A 17,468-nucleotide genomic window follows, 5' to 3' on the forward strand; every position below is an offset into this window, starting at 1 on the left:
TCCATCACCAAACACTCCTGCCCATCAGATTTTTGTCTTTATATCCCCATTCACTGTGTCTTTTATTTATCTATTACGAAAAGCATTTGTTTACTTTTAAGAAGTATCTGCATGATTTCCCCCCCTTTCTTTCTTTAACTTTATGAAAAACAGACATGATAGTTTTATGGTTTTTACTTTGTTATTAAAATAGTTAAAGAGACTAAGGAAAGGCCACACATTATTTTCAACATCCACCCAAAGATGGTATTTAAAGTGACTTAAAGAAAAACTAACTTCCACTTTGGAAAAGCCTAGCTTCCACTACAGCTGATTTATTTAATTAGCCTGAAAGAATATCTTTCTGCAGATAAGCAAGTCTTACTTGAAACATCACTGTACCTATAAATTAGTGATGATTAATCATCAAGTTGACATATTAAAACAATTAAAAAATATACATTATTGAAGAATGCAGTAAAAAAAGGTCTCACAAATAAGAACCAAAATAAAGAAATCAAATATCTGCACACCTACTTCTATTCACAAAGTTTGTATGAAAGTAGTAACACGTAATACATGTGGTAACACTTACCACTGGTCTTAAAGGTGAAGAGACTTGTAGACAAGGGTCCCCTGCAGAGAACAAAAGATGATGTTTTGCAGCACCCAGTGAGAAAAATTGAAACAAACTGTCTTCAATTTATTTTTCTTGTCTGACTGCATGCCACTGAAACCTATGCGCATATGCCTGAATAAGCACTCAGTGATAAACACATCCTGCCAGCACTTGCAGCACAAACACCTTCTCAAATGAAATCCAGTCCAGGGATACTGGGTTAGAGACTTTCAAACAAACATCTACCCAGAAAAATGCAAGTCTTCATTGAAATGCTTTCTTTTCAAATTAAGCTAGTCCTAGTCCCACAAACCCATCTCCTGTGATTGCTTTGACTTGTGGGACTTGAGATACAATGACAAGCTACACTCTTTTCCTGAAACTGAAAAGCTGCCATTAAATTACTGTTTTTCCACAGACCAGTAGGAATTTATAGCCAAGAAGATAAAAACTCCTTGCAGAATTTGGAAAATGAAAATTTCTGGTCTAGAGATTAAAGATATTCGGTAAAACAATTGCACTACAACAAAAGTGTGAGAAACTTAGAGAGAAGAGAACCTGCCCGAGGAACATATAGCTCCGCAAGCTGAAATTAATCCCACAATGAGACACTACCAAGACCTAAGGAAATTACACTAAATACACTTACACTTTTGAGGTGACATTGTTAGCCAGGGATCCTTCATAGTATGGAATGCCCTTGCTGATCACAACATTAATTTGACCACCCAGAGTATTTGACACGACGCCTGCGTGAACACCAGCCATACAAAGTGGTGATGACTTGAAGAAGGGAGGAAAAGAAAACATTTCATACTACTAAGTGAATAAATTAAACACCACACCATATATTGTAAATGCTACACTGTCTTTGTTATTATTACATTAAAATACCATTATTCATTAACTGTTATCTTGGTTATTTAGAAACTGTTCATTTTTATTTATTATTGAATTTATCAAAATACAAGAAGAGGGCCCTACATTTCACTGTGTCCTCACCCAGATGTATTAAGACCAGATGTATTAAGAATGTAACTGTTGTAATTAAATAACCTCAAACCAACACCACGGTGAATCAGTCTGAAAAAGCCAGACAGCAAGACTCAGCCTATAATAAATTGTATTAGACAACAAAAGATGTAAATATATAGAAAACCTTTTCATAGAAAGCACATTGAAAGCATGTTTGTTTATTTTCTCACAATTAAGGGGTGAGGCACTGCAGCTGTTGTAGCTTTTAGCCAAGGGGTTGTATTTTTTATCATAACTTGTGGTTAAACATGGTTTAACCATCCAGCACTCAGATCCATGTAAAGCCACAGTAATACATGCAAACAACTCATCCTAAACAAGTCAATTATGTAAGTCAGTGGAGATCAGTAGTAAAAAATGATTTTGCAGGGTATCACGTTCTTGCCTTTTCTCCTTGGATGACAGAACCTGCTAACAAATGCCACAGTGACACTTCCCTGGCTTGCAGGCTACAGGTGCCACAGTGAGCAGCCCTCACTGCACCAGTTCCATCGGGCTTGCACATCCAGTAGGTCTGGGATCAACACAGCTCCCCTATCCATTAAAGTCAGAGCATGGGATTCTGTAGGAGATGCAACTCTCTCCTCCCTGCTCACCAGATGTCAGCAGTAAGAGCTCCAAGCCCTCAAGGACTTTGAAGGTTACAGTCTCACAGAAAATAATCAAGATTTTTGGTATTTTTAAAAGCAGCAAACAGTTCCTGTACATTTGAAAGAGATGCATGAGAAACCTCAACCTGAAATTTGGTTTAAATTGCTGGACAATTTCATTTTCTTCCACATAACCTGACTTATGGGAAATTCTCTCACTTTTTTCAGTGATAAAGTATAGAAAGTCACAGGACATTTAATCCCTTAAATTTCCTTAGGAAAAGGTTTCATTTTTCTCCATAGAAAACAATTATTCCAGATTTTGGCAAAAAACTCCCAACAAGCAGAACTCCTACAGATGCCATAAATTTGTGAGGCAGAGAATCAATTTCATCTTGTTAACAAAAATTACCTTGTAAACACTTAGTGAGGACTTACTGGGGACCAGAAAATGTAACACAATTACTCTGTGGTGACATTTTTACATGGGTGTGATTATTTAAGCAAATAGCCTGGGATTTAGAAATATTTGGAAAAAAAAACCAAAACCCATACAGGGACATTTTAATTATTTTAGTATTTAATACTAAAATCTGCGGTTACTAACATTTTTACATTGTCTTACCTCTGTGCTAGATCTAAGGGCTTATTAAAAGAGTATTTTTAGATAGAAACCAGGGAGTTAATGTAACTTTTAGTAGATTGCTAGCAAAATTATAATCACTTAAAAATAAACAAAGTGAACATCCTCCCATCCTATGGCAATTCATTAACTGACCTGCAAAGGCTTACATTAGAAAAATATTGTATAGGATTTTACAGTGTCTTAAGTAAAGATGCTCACATTATTAAAGACGCTCACTACCAATTTATAGAACTACTGTTACAGTATTAAATTTGTTTTGCAAATTATTTTATAGCTGCTGAGCATAAACAGTATTTCATCTCTCAATTGTAACAAAAAATAAGATAACCACTAAGACACTGCTGGAAGAGGCATTACATTGTTAAAAACAAAGAGGACATCATTAAAATTATCTAGTTCTTCCTTTATTAATCTCAATCTCCCAGCCTGAGAAAACCAACCAGAAGAAAACAAGAGCTAGAAAAAACCCCACTCTTTTGATTGATCCACCCTTCTCTCCAGGATTTATGAAAGTACTTGAGACCCCACTAGACTACTCCACTTCTTAGAGATGGCAACATCTGAAGCACCTGCATTTAGCAGCAGTGCCAAAAACTGAGTACTGTGTTACTCACTTTCAGGAGGTACATGGTATTTTTACTTACGTCTCTGTATCCATGAGGAATAGTGCCTGAAATATCAGCAAAAGGAATCACACATCCAGCTGGACAATACTTACTGAAAGAGAACAAAATATCAAGTCAGGACTTGCATGCAAATCTCAACTCTCTTACTGTTATAAAAAAGTTATGGTTTTGATTTACAGCACTCTTCTATTCAGGTATCACTATGTAATGATATCTCCTAATTGAAGACCTATCAAACCAGACTGAAAATACTCACAAGTCCACAACAGGAGAAGAGACATTTAAAAATGTTTTAAAATAAGTCTCAACTGAAAGTACAGTTCCAGGCTCAATATGATGAGCTAATAATGCCAGCATTTTATAATATGAATACTACATGGCTCCTGTAAATTCAAAGTCAGATAAGTAACAATATTAATGAATTTTATTTTATGAAAAAGAGACCTGCATATCTATTTGTTTTGCACCCTTAAATAAAGCATCTGAAAATATTGCTATTTTTAACAGCTTTTGGCAATGCTTTGACCATAAAAAACTGGCCAAATTACCACTAGCTAATAAAAAGCAAGAGGAAAGACACTAGCACCACTGGATCAAGCCTGTTCATGTTCTAGGGCCATTTCATACTGCACACATGAAAATTATTACATCTTCAAGAGCTAAAAGTAAAGTGGAGTAAACTCATCAACATTTTCCCCACAGCTCAGCAACAGCTGAAGTGATGCTGTAGGTTCCATGAAAGCAGGGGGATTCAGAGACTTTGTCACATGTTGACTAAGGCCAGAACCTACAACTGAAGCCCTGTTTTGGAACCTGGGAAAATGAAGGAGAAATGCAAAGGTTGCGCTTTGAAACGTTTCAGTTTGCCACAGTTTAAGTTCTCCAAAAGGCAAGCTTAGATACTTCACAATAGTCTGCAGCTTTAAACATTGGCCTTGCTTTAGATGGAAATGGGGAAGGAGACAAAAGGGAAATGACACATTTTCCCCTTCAGAATGTACAGCAATCTGTGTCTCCACAGAACCTCATTAATGAGCACCCAACTGTGAAATGGGTTTGCAATTTCTAACACGTGTCATCATTTAGTACTCCTTAGGTAACTGTAATACAAATTTCAGTAATTAAGTTGTGTACCTTCTATAATATATTTGTAAAAACAATATTCTTTCCATGAAAATGAGATATTAACTCCCATGTGTTAGTGCAAATTAATGAGGTTCTACTGTATACTGCATGTAAGGAACACAAATGGGAGAGACAGAAGGAGGAAGGATGAGTGCAAATCTCAAAATTCTTCAGCTCTAACCCTAATTAGTTTGTGTCTCAAGTTCTCTGGATGGCAAATTTTCAAGCTGCGTCAGAATACGTAACAAAGCAGAGACATTAAAATTACTTCATTAAATAGACTGGGAGGGAAACAGGTAAAAAACAATCTTACTTGAATTCCGGTTCGGAAAAGTGACTTGCATTGTCTAAACAGGTAATTAAGTCTGGAAAGAAAAAAGGTTAGGTCAAAAGGATGATAAAGACAACAAGCTTGAATATGCTTTTTAAAGTGCACAAATACATACATTTGAGACTCTGAGGCTTAACTAAAAGTGTCAGAATGAAAAAAACACATTACTACTAAATTTTCTTGCAACAGATTTTGCATTACAGTAGAACCTTGCTAATTTGTCTGAGTAACTGGGAAATCTACTGAGAATATGACGTAGCACTACAAAAATTCATTTTTGGTGCAGCTTAATTTTAATTTATAACTATATTTCAGAGATAAATCAGAGACAGAAACATATGGTCTTTTCACAAAATTAAATTAATAAGCTAAAGAGGCCTGTGCTTTTATCATTTAATGGTTCTGCAGAGCTGAACACAAGCACCACAGAGAACAAATGTTACAATGCTGCATTACTGGCATCCATGACTGATACCACAAATTTCATGTTTGTGTTTGCTGTGTATCAACACATACAGTCCAAAATACAGAGAGGAATGCATCAAAAATCCTACAAAATTAAAAACTGAAACTCTTTATCTTTTCAGATTAACTTCCAGATAGGGTTTTTGCCTTCTGAGGCAGTTGCTGCTGCTCCTTCATTTCCTTGCAGACCACGTATATCACTCACCTTTACAATGAGTGGGAGGAGATGCAAAACAAATACAGCAACCTTTTCAGAGGCTTAAAAGAACCAAAACCAGGGGGAAAAAAACTAAGAAAAAGACAAAAAACTAGTCAGCAGACTATGTCATTAAAGAGCTAAGGAAGTACAGGAGCCTACTACTGAAATAAAAATTTCCACAAGGTTAGTCTGTAAAATATATACAGTTTGATAGGAAAACTTGTTAGCTATCTGCCACCTTGACTATTGCCTGAAAAAATTAATTTTGTCCTGAATCTGAAGCAATTCTTTCATTTATAATAGACAACTGACATTTTTACTCTGCTGTTCAAGGAAAGCTTTGAACTTTGAAATTTCTTTAGAACTACAGCAACTTTCAGGCAGGCAGTCAAATTTCCTACACGGAAGTATCATGAAATGTGTACTAAATTTTTAGAAGTTAATTTGTAAGAATATGGGAGTAAATTAATTGGTTCGATTGAATTGGAAAAATTACCAAATAATTATAAATACCTGATTTATCTGTGGTTGAATAAGCTGCAAGAAATCCACGTCCAGATGTGTGAATTCCACTCATGAACTGTACTGTGACTTCATTACTTTTTGAAGTGATTAAACCATCCATTTGAAAGCCAAACCCACAGTATTTTCCTGTCGAGAGAAGGAGGAGAACAAATATTGATCCAAAATAACACATGCAATAAGCATTTTATTCGATTTCCAGCCTCTTATTTCATCTGCAGTGTAAGCTCACGTTAGTTCTGGTGTATACTCAAAAGCAAATACACGAGAATGACACTAAACAATGTGCTTGGTGACCAGTTAAAGCAAATGGCAGACTGCGAGTTCCACATTTGCTTTGTCACTGTCCAAGGTCTTGCATTCCCATACCTGCAGATAAACGTGACCTTATCCCATTCACCTCTAGCCATGCATAACCCCCACAGGCAGAGCTTCAGAGAACATTAGGAATCTCACAAGGGAAAGGATCAAGTCGGGACAATGAGAAGCATCTACAGAAGCAAATGAGAAAAAAGCTGTCCTTTTCCCAAAGTTACTGGAGCACTTCCTCCTCATAGACTCTTCCATGGTTTCTGTCACATACTTTCCCTTATTCTGGACAGCAACAGGCACAGGTCACTGCATTTCAGCAGTATCATACATATATCATGTATTATCATACCATAGGTAAGCACCATTAAGATACATTACCAATTAGTTCTCTTCTATTTTGTCACACCTAAAAATTCTAACAAAGGTTCTGTATCTGAGTGCTTCTCTTGCCATACAAAATGAACAAAAATAACACAATTTCAACTGCTGGAGTCCACAGATATTGACAATATTTGCCCTATGAAGTTCAAGAATTGATACCAGGTCACATTAATGGATGAATTGCTGTTAAACAGGCCCCAGTCAATATGGAATTCTCCAGTCCTATTAACTAGAAGCTTTAGTAAAGATACTGACCAGTTAATTAACTTGTTTAGAAAAAAATAATCTTTTGTTCTACAGGCTACCATGATCATTCAATATTGTAGAAACCATCTATAACCCTATTTAAGATTCTGCAGTGGATAACCAAAGAGAATAATCACCAGCAGGAAATGACACTGCCTCTTTCTGCTCCTTTCTCAAATAAAGGCAAATTACCATACTAATGTAAAGGAAATTGAGTAACATGTTCCTGCAGGAATAGTTCTTAACAAATATAATACAAAATAAATATAACATGTATGTCAATTTCCTTTAAAAAGTGAATTGCACTCCCAAACACTATAAAAATAATTTAAAAAATTATAGAAGTTAAAATAAAAATTCCTATCATTATTCAGAGCTTTCTAGATGTTGCTTATTCAGTTTTTTTCTTTTTTTTAACAAAGCAAGGGTATCTTCTAATAAGAAACCAGAAAAGCTTTTTTTAAAATTTTTTTTCAGCCACTGGATCTTGTTACATGAGTGACCATCATGAGACTCCTCTCAAAACAGCATTTACCCCCTTCTTCAGGCAAATGCATAGTGCAAGCCATTTAAATCCAGCTTGGATAAACTCTCCAGTGCTGCACTTTATGGTTCACAGCAAGGCATACTTTTGAGACTAAATAATTATAAATAATTTTTCTAACTCTTCCCTGATTTTTGTCAATCGTTTAAAAAGCAAGCACTAGGAAGTGAAAAAGCATGACTGCAGTTACACTTCTGTCAGCTGTGTGTGCAGAAGATGTAATATTGTTATTTTATCTGTAGTTATGCATTGAAGGATCGCGAGTGCTTTTGTACATCTACAATACACCAGGAGAGGGAACTCCCATGTCTTAAATAAGTACATCTGATTGCAGATGCACAGTGATTTGACTGTACTGAAATCTTATAAACTCTTCTAGATCTTACGCTAGAGACAAACCTACCACTGAGCACTTGAATCTTCTTTTGATATTTTCATATATACTCAACAGGCTTGGAATAAGCACTAGCCCTTAAAAGCTTCATTAGAAACCCTCTCTGTTTATCAATGAACCCACTGACAACTGATTTTTTAATCTAACCAGCCAACTTTTAAGTCATTTTGGGTAAAAAAAAGGTATGACTGAATTTCAGATTTTATGTAAAACAAGTTATGTAAAACAATGTTAGACCATGGCAGTATCTTGAATGGATAAACTTAGGATAAGTCCAGATTTCTCCCATGAAAATGCAAGTCATTGCTTAATCTCTCCAGTGTCTGTTGCTTCAAACCCAAAAAAAAACCCAAACCCTGCCTCATCTGTATTTGCCACTGTTAATATCTCTGTTTGTCCTGTGATTTAATTTATTAAGCCCAGAAAAACACACACATTTCTCCAACATACTGTGCTGCTACACCAGCAGACCACAGCTGAAAAGCCAGGGAAACAAATGAAGCAGGAATTTACTCGAACCCATTAAGTCCCTTGTAAAAGTGAATAATAGACTTATCAGAACTTGACGTTCCTTGCCATTTAAGGTATTCAATGTTTCCTATTTTAGACCAAGTCTGGCTCAACAGCTCCAAGCACATACTTATTTTCACACACACTTACCTAGGTAACAGTTGGAAAAGAGGGTTAATAAACCTAACACTCACTGGCCTCTTTAGAAAATGACTCGATTTAGTGGGATCAGCATTTGAATTGCACAAAAACAGTCTCAGTGAAGTAAATATTTTTCGCTGTCTCCAAATTAAAGCTTTAGGAAAGAAAACAAAGTTCATCTGTATAACAGCTAATTTTAGAAAAAGAAGAACGACAATTCATTTTGAATTTTATGCGAAGTAACCATAAGTCTAAACACCTGACATATACCTTGATGTAGATGATAAAATCACGCTGCTATTTGAAAAAAACTCACCGACTTCTGGTCGTGAAACAAAAACTAAGAACATTATCAGAGGATGGAACATACCTTTTGAAGCCTGTCATCCTTTAACACCACCAAGATGAACAGCTCAAATCAGAGTGAATTGATATAAAAAGAAAGGCATTTCAGATAAGGTAAGATATATATTTTTTTTTCACCTTTTTATTTTTAATGAAGATATTTCTAGTTTTACAGTACCCTCTTCAGTGCTTACAAGAACTTTGCAAGCTACTAGGAAATGTCAGAGGCAAAAAATCCACATTGCAGTGGAAATTCCTTTGAGAATCTCAAGACCCAAAGATTATAACAGGATCTGTGGTGTATTTATGATGCAGCTGCTGTTAAAAAGCAACAAAAGTACTCACAGTACACCTGAGTTCTATACAAGACAGCAGTTCCAAGCAGTGACAATTGAAACTCCTACCTATTTCTGTCCTGTTGGGGCCAATGCCATTGTGAACTCTCAGGTAACTGGAATGACAGGAATCGGAGTCATCAATATCAAAATCACTGAACTTGAGCTGAAGGCGCTGCCCGGGCTTCACGCGGATCTCCCACTCGCACACGGTGCTGTTGGGAGAGGTCCGGGGGTAGTTTATGGAGGCCAGGGTCCCGCTCTCGGCGCCCAGCACAGTGTGTCCACAGCCATCACCTGGGAAAGAGCAGAGAGAAATCAGCTACCACGCTCTTCCTCAGAGCCCCACATCACAGCCCTCCAGACTGCCAGCTCCAAGGTAACTCATGCAATGGTGACACAGCAATGGTGACAAATACCACTCAACTACCAAACTCCTTCGTTCTGCACTAGAGGTGACCAGAGAGCTGCCACAACTTCCTCAGTGAGATGGAAAGTGGTCCATAATGAATTAAAAAACAGAATGTACAAGATGTGTCCCTGCTATTTCATATTTCCTTAACACCTCAGTACAGAAGGAAACGGGTGCTGAGAAGGACAGAGAAACCTGACAATAAAACCAGAGCAGATTGGTTTTACTAAGTTACTGTACTCACAACACAATGAAAAACAAGTACACAGCCATTGGACAGCAAGTAAAATACAGCATATTAAATACAGCTCTGACCACTACCAAACTGGAAATACATTGTTTTCTACTGCTACTATTTTAATTATTCAATTCACTCCTGTTTAGAGAACGTATTCAATTTTTCGGAATTTGCTGTGACTCCAACCCAAAGCCTTCTACCTAACTTTGGAGTATTAAACAGTAATAACAGTACTAAAACTAATTTGTTTGACAAATGGAAAATAAAATTGTGTATTGTGAATATTGAATTATAAAAAGCAAACAGATAAATTCCATTATTCAACAGCTAGACATGCACTTCACCCAGTATGTAGCACAAAAAGTGAAAGAATTTCTGTGCTAGTTTAGAAATGTGAATGTTCTTAGAGTAACATGCACAATGATCACCATGATTCTTATTGACAAAAATTTGTTTTGACAGCTAAAAGTGTTTCATATTACACAATAATATGTGTAATTTCTCTACTAAATACAAAAAGGTAAGCTGAACTTTAGGTAGAAAAACTGTACACATACTTAAGAAATTTAACTAAATTTCAAAATTCTTAAATGTATTACATGTGAGACTGAGTGGAAAAGTAAGTCCAATGCACTGAAGTGATGTGGAAAAAACAAGCCCCTGTGATCAAGTTAACTCGGTCTGATTAATCTGTTTGCAAACACAACTAATATTTGCTAACAAAAACTATTGTCCTTATAATTTGAGCACATTGAAAGATAGCTGCATGTTATAAAAACTAAATTACTGCTAGTACACAGAATCATAAACAGATTCAGATGCAAACTGCAGCTGTTTATCGTGCCAGCAGTCTGGAATGAAAATGATACATCCTTGGAAAAGTTAACTGGAATATCTGCTTAGTAAAATCAAAAGTTGTATTTGTGAAGCTGTTCTTCAGCCATGTTTTCATTAATGCAATTTGCTTTAAAACACGTTGTTCTATCCCATGGCAAATATTTCCATTTGGATGACAGCTGATCAATTACTCTTCTAAGTCAGAGTTTTTCTAACACAAGACACCATTGTTCAAGATTACAAAGAGGTAACCTAAACTGCATGTTTTATATAGCACTATTATCCTGGTTTCTTTCAAAAGGCATGTTATAAACCTAAGAAAAGTGAAAGCTTTATTATGCAGAGTCTGTATGGCCTTGGTTTATTAGCTACTAAGTGCTCAAATGTCAAATTTCTGATCAGCCATAATATGCTAACACTTAACAATAAAGGATTCCTTTTCTAGTAAAATGTATTTTCACAAGCAATGTATACTCACATTTATATACATTTTCACAATGTATACTCACACACATTACAAAATGCATGGAATTTATTAGATTAACAACAGCAAAAACAACAAATATATTCATGGTGATACATGGGGTTAGCATTTCAAAACTCTTTATATTGCAGATATAAAAATAATTATCAACACAAGCAGCAATCAGTTCTAGGTTATGTCCTAAACAAAAGCAATGAGCCACTAACCAGTTCTGTGCTTTTCTTGTCCCACGATGGGGTAAGCAACTGCTTATTCATTCACAGATTGAAAGTACTCTGCAAATACACTGACACCGTGGCCTTTTGAATATGAAATCATAGTAGCATTCCCCTGTATGGGCAGATACTGTTCTGAGTGCATTTTAAGGAAAATAAAAATCCTTGCATGAACTATAATGCTCAAAAGTTACTTAGTTCTCATTTCAATAGGAATGTAGTCACCACAAGAATACTATTTCTTAAAATCAAGAATAATAATAATGCACATGATTCTCCCCCACCTTCTTGCATCTTAAGCCTATGCTGCTGGAAATCAAAGACAAAGGAAAGCCTGTGCCTCCTCATTGACCCAAAATGTATTTAAGCTGTAAGCTTCTCCAGTTAAAACTAGAAAAGATCATGCCTAACATTCATTTAAACACTTCTCTCTGCTAGTTTGCTGTTCAGCTATCTCAAGCATGAAACAATACCTGCACTGTGCATGATGAACAGCACACAGCTTTCTGGTGAGAAAAGCAAAAGAACTCCAAAAGAACAAAACACACTTAGGTGAGAGAATGCAAATAAAATATTTTAAGTATTAAAAATTGTGACTTTTCTTTTAAAGACACATCATTTAAAAATGACATTACTTCTTGTAGTTTGAAACAATGTCATGTTTCCCATGGCTAGAGAGAAAAACTTTATTTGCTTCACACAATTTAATGGAAAATCAATCTCAAATCTCCCTTTTGTTGTAGGCTTTCTTAAAAACATGAGAGAAAAAATATTCCTCTATCCATATTAAAGAACCTGCCATCAAAGCATACTAGAAAGGAAAGGAAACACAGCTGTGCCGAACTGCAGCATCTTACTATGAAGTTGATTTTTAAAAGTAGCTTATTCTGAATGGACATTTTAGATCTTTTTATTGTATTTCACTTAGTGATAAGAGAAACGCCAGACACTTCATGCCTGAAGAATCTAAAGATTATCATGGCATATACAGTCTGCCAAGGGCAGCAGCATCACTCATGAGCTATTTAGAAAATTTTAAAAAACACAATTCCAGTGAAACTTGCAGAACCATGAACCCATATCTTGCTGTATCGGTACTATAAAAGGGCAGTTCTCGAGCCTCTCCATGTAACGTGGCGCTTCATCATTTCTGCCACACTTCTTTAAACATCACTGATGAACTCCAGAGACACATGCACACATCTAGCATCCAGGGAGCAATCTGCAATACTCAGCAATTTCTCCAAGAAAAAGTACAATTCTTTTCACTACAGCAGCAGATATAGGACAGTAGTCACTTTGTTAATCCTCAAGTCATTAAGTGCCATTAAAAATCTTTTGCTTCTGTTAACCTGTGAGAATGGATTATCTAAGAACACACAGAAGACATCAATTCCCTAATCAATTATTCCTGGATGGGCTTGTTATAAATGAAAATTGATCCAGCCAAATTAAAAATAAAAAATTTTATTTTGCTATCAGACTCTATCTAGCCAGCCACAAGGAAAGAACAGCGCCGAGCCCGGGGTCAGCGCTGGGCGTGCAACAGAGAAGTCAGCCTCAGGGGAGGTTTCCTCTATGCCCACACCATCCTCCTGGTACGAGGTTTTTATAGGGAAAGTTCTGCCCGAGGCCAGGGTTTGGGCAATCAGTCCTTTCTTCCCAATCAGAGTCCCAAATGTTGATGAAATTTCTTTTCTTGGAGTTGGGGTGGAACACTCCCGTGTCGGTGTTGATGAATCCCCGGTGCAGTCCCGGGGATGCAGCACTCCCACGTATCAGCATGGAGGAGTTCCATGATGTCCGTATCTCAGGTCGGGGACGCCATGAGCTCCAGATGTGCCCATCTCCGGGCCAGCCACAGCCATTTGCTTGCAGATGAGGTTTCAACATAGACTGAGTTTTACACGTGTGGGGGCAGCTTCTAATACAGACGTGTGTTTTCCAAAAAATACTAAATATTACATACACCATATTATAATTGGCGTGAATTACATTCACTACACACAACAGGCTGACAGCCTCTCTTGTCAGTACACAGCTGAACAAGAGTGCTGCTTTCTTCCAGACTTCTCTCTCACACCACAGGCCTCTTTACATGTGCAGGATAGATAAAGCCCTTTGTAGAAGCACAAGATCACTGGTGGGCACACTTCACACCTGACACGAGGAGGGGCTGCAGATGTCCATCCAACCTCACATGTCCTGGGGACCAAGTTCACAACAAAGAGGAAAAGTTCAGCTCTTCACCAGAAGTTGTGTTAGAAACAGGGGCACCTCTTTAAGCAGCTGGCAGAGGAAGGCAGAGTGCTGCCATCAGAAGGATCCACCTCCTCTGAATGCAGCCTGGATGAACTCTGCTGGCAGAGTTCATATGACCCCCGGGCCATGGACACTGATGTCTGATGCAATCATGCAGGTGGTTGAAAATTTCTTAGAGCCGAGTTCTTTACATCAACAAAATACAGGACTCGGACCAACACAAACATACCAAATCCATGGGATTTTGATACTTGAAGAAAATGTGGGATTTAATAAAATGAAAAAATACTGAGCATGCAGGAGTGGGTGCTAGGTTATTAATACCCACAAAAAATATTAACTATACTTTGTAGCTGTGGAAGTCAATCAGACTTTTTCCCCATGGAAAACAGTTGCTGTTAGACTGCTAAACTTGTTCTCACTATCAAAACATGTTTAAAATAATTTTTTAGACCAGTGAATACTTTCCTATTACTTACTTGGAGAAGAGTGAGATAAAGACATTAGACAGTTCAATATCATAACCTATAAAGCATAGCTGATACATATCAAAACACCAATCTCAATTTTAAAACATAGCACTGCCTTTTGAACAGACTCAATTTAACCAGTGGGTTTCCTGAGAATATTTTACATATAGAAGCTATTATTTTATGTATGTTTGTGACTAAATATTGGAGATATTTGTAACTTTTTTAACTAAGCACAGGTAGAACCAAATCTGTAATAGTCGTGTAAGCAAAAAAAAGGGTGTTTTAAAACATTAATTTTAACTTCAAATACACAACTCTTTCTGATTCAATACATTACTATAATTTCTCCTCTTCTGCTCAGCTCCTGTGCTCTGCATTTCCATACTCTGTCTCAGCCTACCACTAAAAAGACACTGCATCTGCTTTTTGCTTTTCTCAGTGTGTGCAAGAAAGTTTACACAAAGAACAAAAGAGTTCCACGTGTAAGAAACACTGAGGAATTAAATTACAGAGACATCAAATTCTAAATAGCTTTTCAAGTATTTTCAAATGCCCTTATTTGTGTCCTCCAAACTCACTGCTATTTCCACCAAATTCCACAGAGTGATGTTCTTCAGGAAGGAATCTGTCCCACTGTCAGAATTAATTTTCTTAACAAGCCAGCAAGCACACAGTCCACTTTGATTTTAATGCCATTTACTTGCCTCAGTAAGACACTGGTTTGGGCATTTCATCCCACTACAGATGTTTCACAACACAAAACACCCCACAGTGCCACAAGCAAGGCCACAGCTCAATAAACACTTGAAGGCACTTTAAATTAGCACAGCCACAGACAAAAGCAAGCCTTGTCTGGCTCTCACTTTTGGCCACATGTTCTCACACCCTTCCTGGTACTGGAGGCAAACATTTATGCAGCCACATGGCCAACCAGAGCAGGGACCTGGCATAAAAAACAGCTCTTAGTTTTAACCTAGAGCAACCTCCTAATTTATTTGAGTATGCATAGGCAGCAGTGCCTTCCTTGACAGAGGGGTAAGACAGGGTGAGAGTAGGGGAACACCAGCAACTGCTTCTTTCACCAGCACTGCCAACCCATGTTTGCATTTTAAACAACCTTTAATGCCAAGCAAAGAGGCAGTAAATGATCCCAACCCTGAGAAGAGCAGTCACACAAGAGAGGTGCACTGGCTCAAGGAACAAGCTGGCTGCATCAACCCACAGCCACCACACAGGGCTGGGTTTCATCAACCCAACTCTCTGAAGCAGCTCTTGGTACCACTGTCAGTGGCAGGGCAAGGAGTGGAGGGCAGGTGGGATTATGGTTCTCTCAGCTTGGATTGATTTACCTGCTGTGGGGCACCCTTAGACAGTTCATGAAATTATGGGATGAGGTTTAACAAAGACAGGAACAGGACAAAAGCACAATAAGCATTTTGCTTTTCAAAATGTTGGCAGCTCAGTGGGATACAGGAGAGGGTGACAGGAGACAGAGGCTGATTCTTGTTCTTCCAGCAAAAGTAAAAAATTTAATATGCCATTACAACAAAATTTTACTGTTTTCATTTACAATACGGGCCACATGCTGAGGTAGTGAAAATTAGCACTTCATTATTTTAATCTATACACACAGCTTTACAATCATCCTCTCTGGAACTCTAGTCTCAGCTCAGCTTTGAGCCACTGAATTCTATGCAAAAGAGTAACACTTAGGAATCCTAAATTTAACATCCAAAATATGATGACATTTTTAAATAAATTACCTAAAATTATTAATTATTAGTAAGATGTGCTTTCTGTGCTGTGATGCACTAAGTGAACTGACTACTACTAAAAGAACAGAAGAGACATGAGCTGTGTGACTGCTGCAAGGCTTTCACTGACTGATGCCAGGGAAACGATGTAAGTCCCCAGGAACAGCTATGACTTGCTTAAATAGAATGCCAGGAAAAGGAGCCTACAAGGACAGGCTAGGCACAGTGAAAAGTGATTTGCATGAGGAGTCTGTGAGAGGACTGTGCTCAGTGGTACATTATGCAGAAGCCCCCCTGAGCTGCTGCCCAGGCTGACTCGCAGCTCTGTGTCTTTGTTTGGCTGGCACAAGCAGCCTGCCCACTTCCCAAGACACAGCATTTACTTTGCAATCTGCACCGACATGTTCTTAAAAAAAGCACTGTTGTGCTTCAGTGCTTTAAGTGCTACACCACAGAAACACAGATGATGAATAAAGGAAAAATAACACACAGATGGTCATGCAAAACACTGAAATTAAGCAACGGTCATGGTCAGAATGGGCTTCAAACCTCCGAGAAGTTTTTCAAACTCCTCACCACACTAGGACCCTGTGAAATTTCACAAGCCTCACAGATGTCAACTAAGAGGCAAAAAAGTTCTCCAGTCATACCAATAATTCACATGCTAAATTAACACTACACTCAACAGTTTCCCCCTTCCTTTTGCAGTTCATAAATGAGACTGCAGAGCCTAACCAGCAGATCCATGGTGGCAGCAGCACCTTGCCCCTCAGGAGCAGCTGCCCCATGCACTGCCATTGCTCACTGTACCCTGCTGGGCTGCAGCTCTCAGCCCAGGTCCCATCCCAGCCGCCCCTTGCTGGGCGAGGGATGGGCACAGCTCACCAGCCACTGGAGCCTGAGCAATGCAGGGGATGCAAGGCAGGGACAGGGAGGAGAGAGCAGCAGCCACAGGCAAGAACAGCTTTTGGTACCATGGAACTGACAGAAGCTGGCAGGGAGGAAGCTCCTGGTTTAGGTACCTGACCAAAAACAAACAAACAAAAAAAAGGATGCTTTCAAAAAGAAAACCTGAAAACACAGTAGTCACTGAAAACCTCAGAACACAGTTGTCATTATTTGCACTCCACAACTGCACCAAGAACAGAGACTTTACATATATTTCTAACGCTCTTTAAAGGTTGTCATCCAACTGATGAAAGAGTCCCATTCAACATCTGTGCACCAGCAGTTCCTTCTCCTGGTGTAGGTGCCATACAATATAATCTTGATTTCTAACATTAATTTTCTAATCTAATTTCAAAATTACAACAGGGAATATTTGGGTTTTCCCCATTTTGAATGACTTGGCTTCATTCTAGCATCATAAAATTTAATCTAGAATCTGTTATAAAAGGCACTTCATTCCTAGCTTTACCCTGTAGATATTCCCTTAAAACAAAGATGTT

The 17,468-nt window shown here is 37.8% G+C and overlaps 1 protein-coding gene across 4 annotated transcripts in view; it reads right to left on the bottom strand.

Annotated features, from left to right (window-relative positions):
- Positions 1-17,468, bottom strand: part of DCBLD2 (discoidin, CUB and LCCL domain containing 2) — a 49,419-nt gene that overhangs the window by 21,885 nt on the left and 10,066 nt on the right. For all 4 annotated transcript variants that reach the window (XR_013342112.1, XR_002466803.2, XR_002466802.3 and 1 more), the window contains exons 2-7: positions 9,415-9,642; positions 6,129-6,266; positions 4,934-4,985; positions 3,514-3,586; positions 1,248-1,381; positions 575-615 (exon numbers count right to left, since the gene is read on the bottom strand). Coding sequence is in view for 1 of the 4 variants with exons in the window: in XM_077790909.1 (XP_077647035.1) it covers positions 575-615; positions 1,248-1,381; positions 3,514-3,586; positions 4,934-4,985; positions 6,129-6,266; positions 9,415-9,642 (666 nt within the window). In the remaining 3 variants the exon portion in view is untranslated. The remainder of the gene's footprint in view (positions 1-574; positions 616-1,247; positions 1,382-3,513; positions 3,587-4,933; positions 4,986-6,128; positions 6,267-9,414; positions 9,643-17,468) is intronic.

The sequence above is a fragment of the Lonchura striata genome, chromosome 2 (genome assembly GCF_046129695.1).
Source record: "Lonchura striata isolate bLonStr1 chromosome 2, bLonStr1.mat, whole genome shotgun sequence".
In the NCBI taxonomy this organism is placed as follows: Eukaryota; Metazoa; Chordata; class Aves; order Passeriformes; family Estrildidae; genus Lonchura; species Lonchura striata.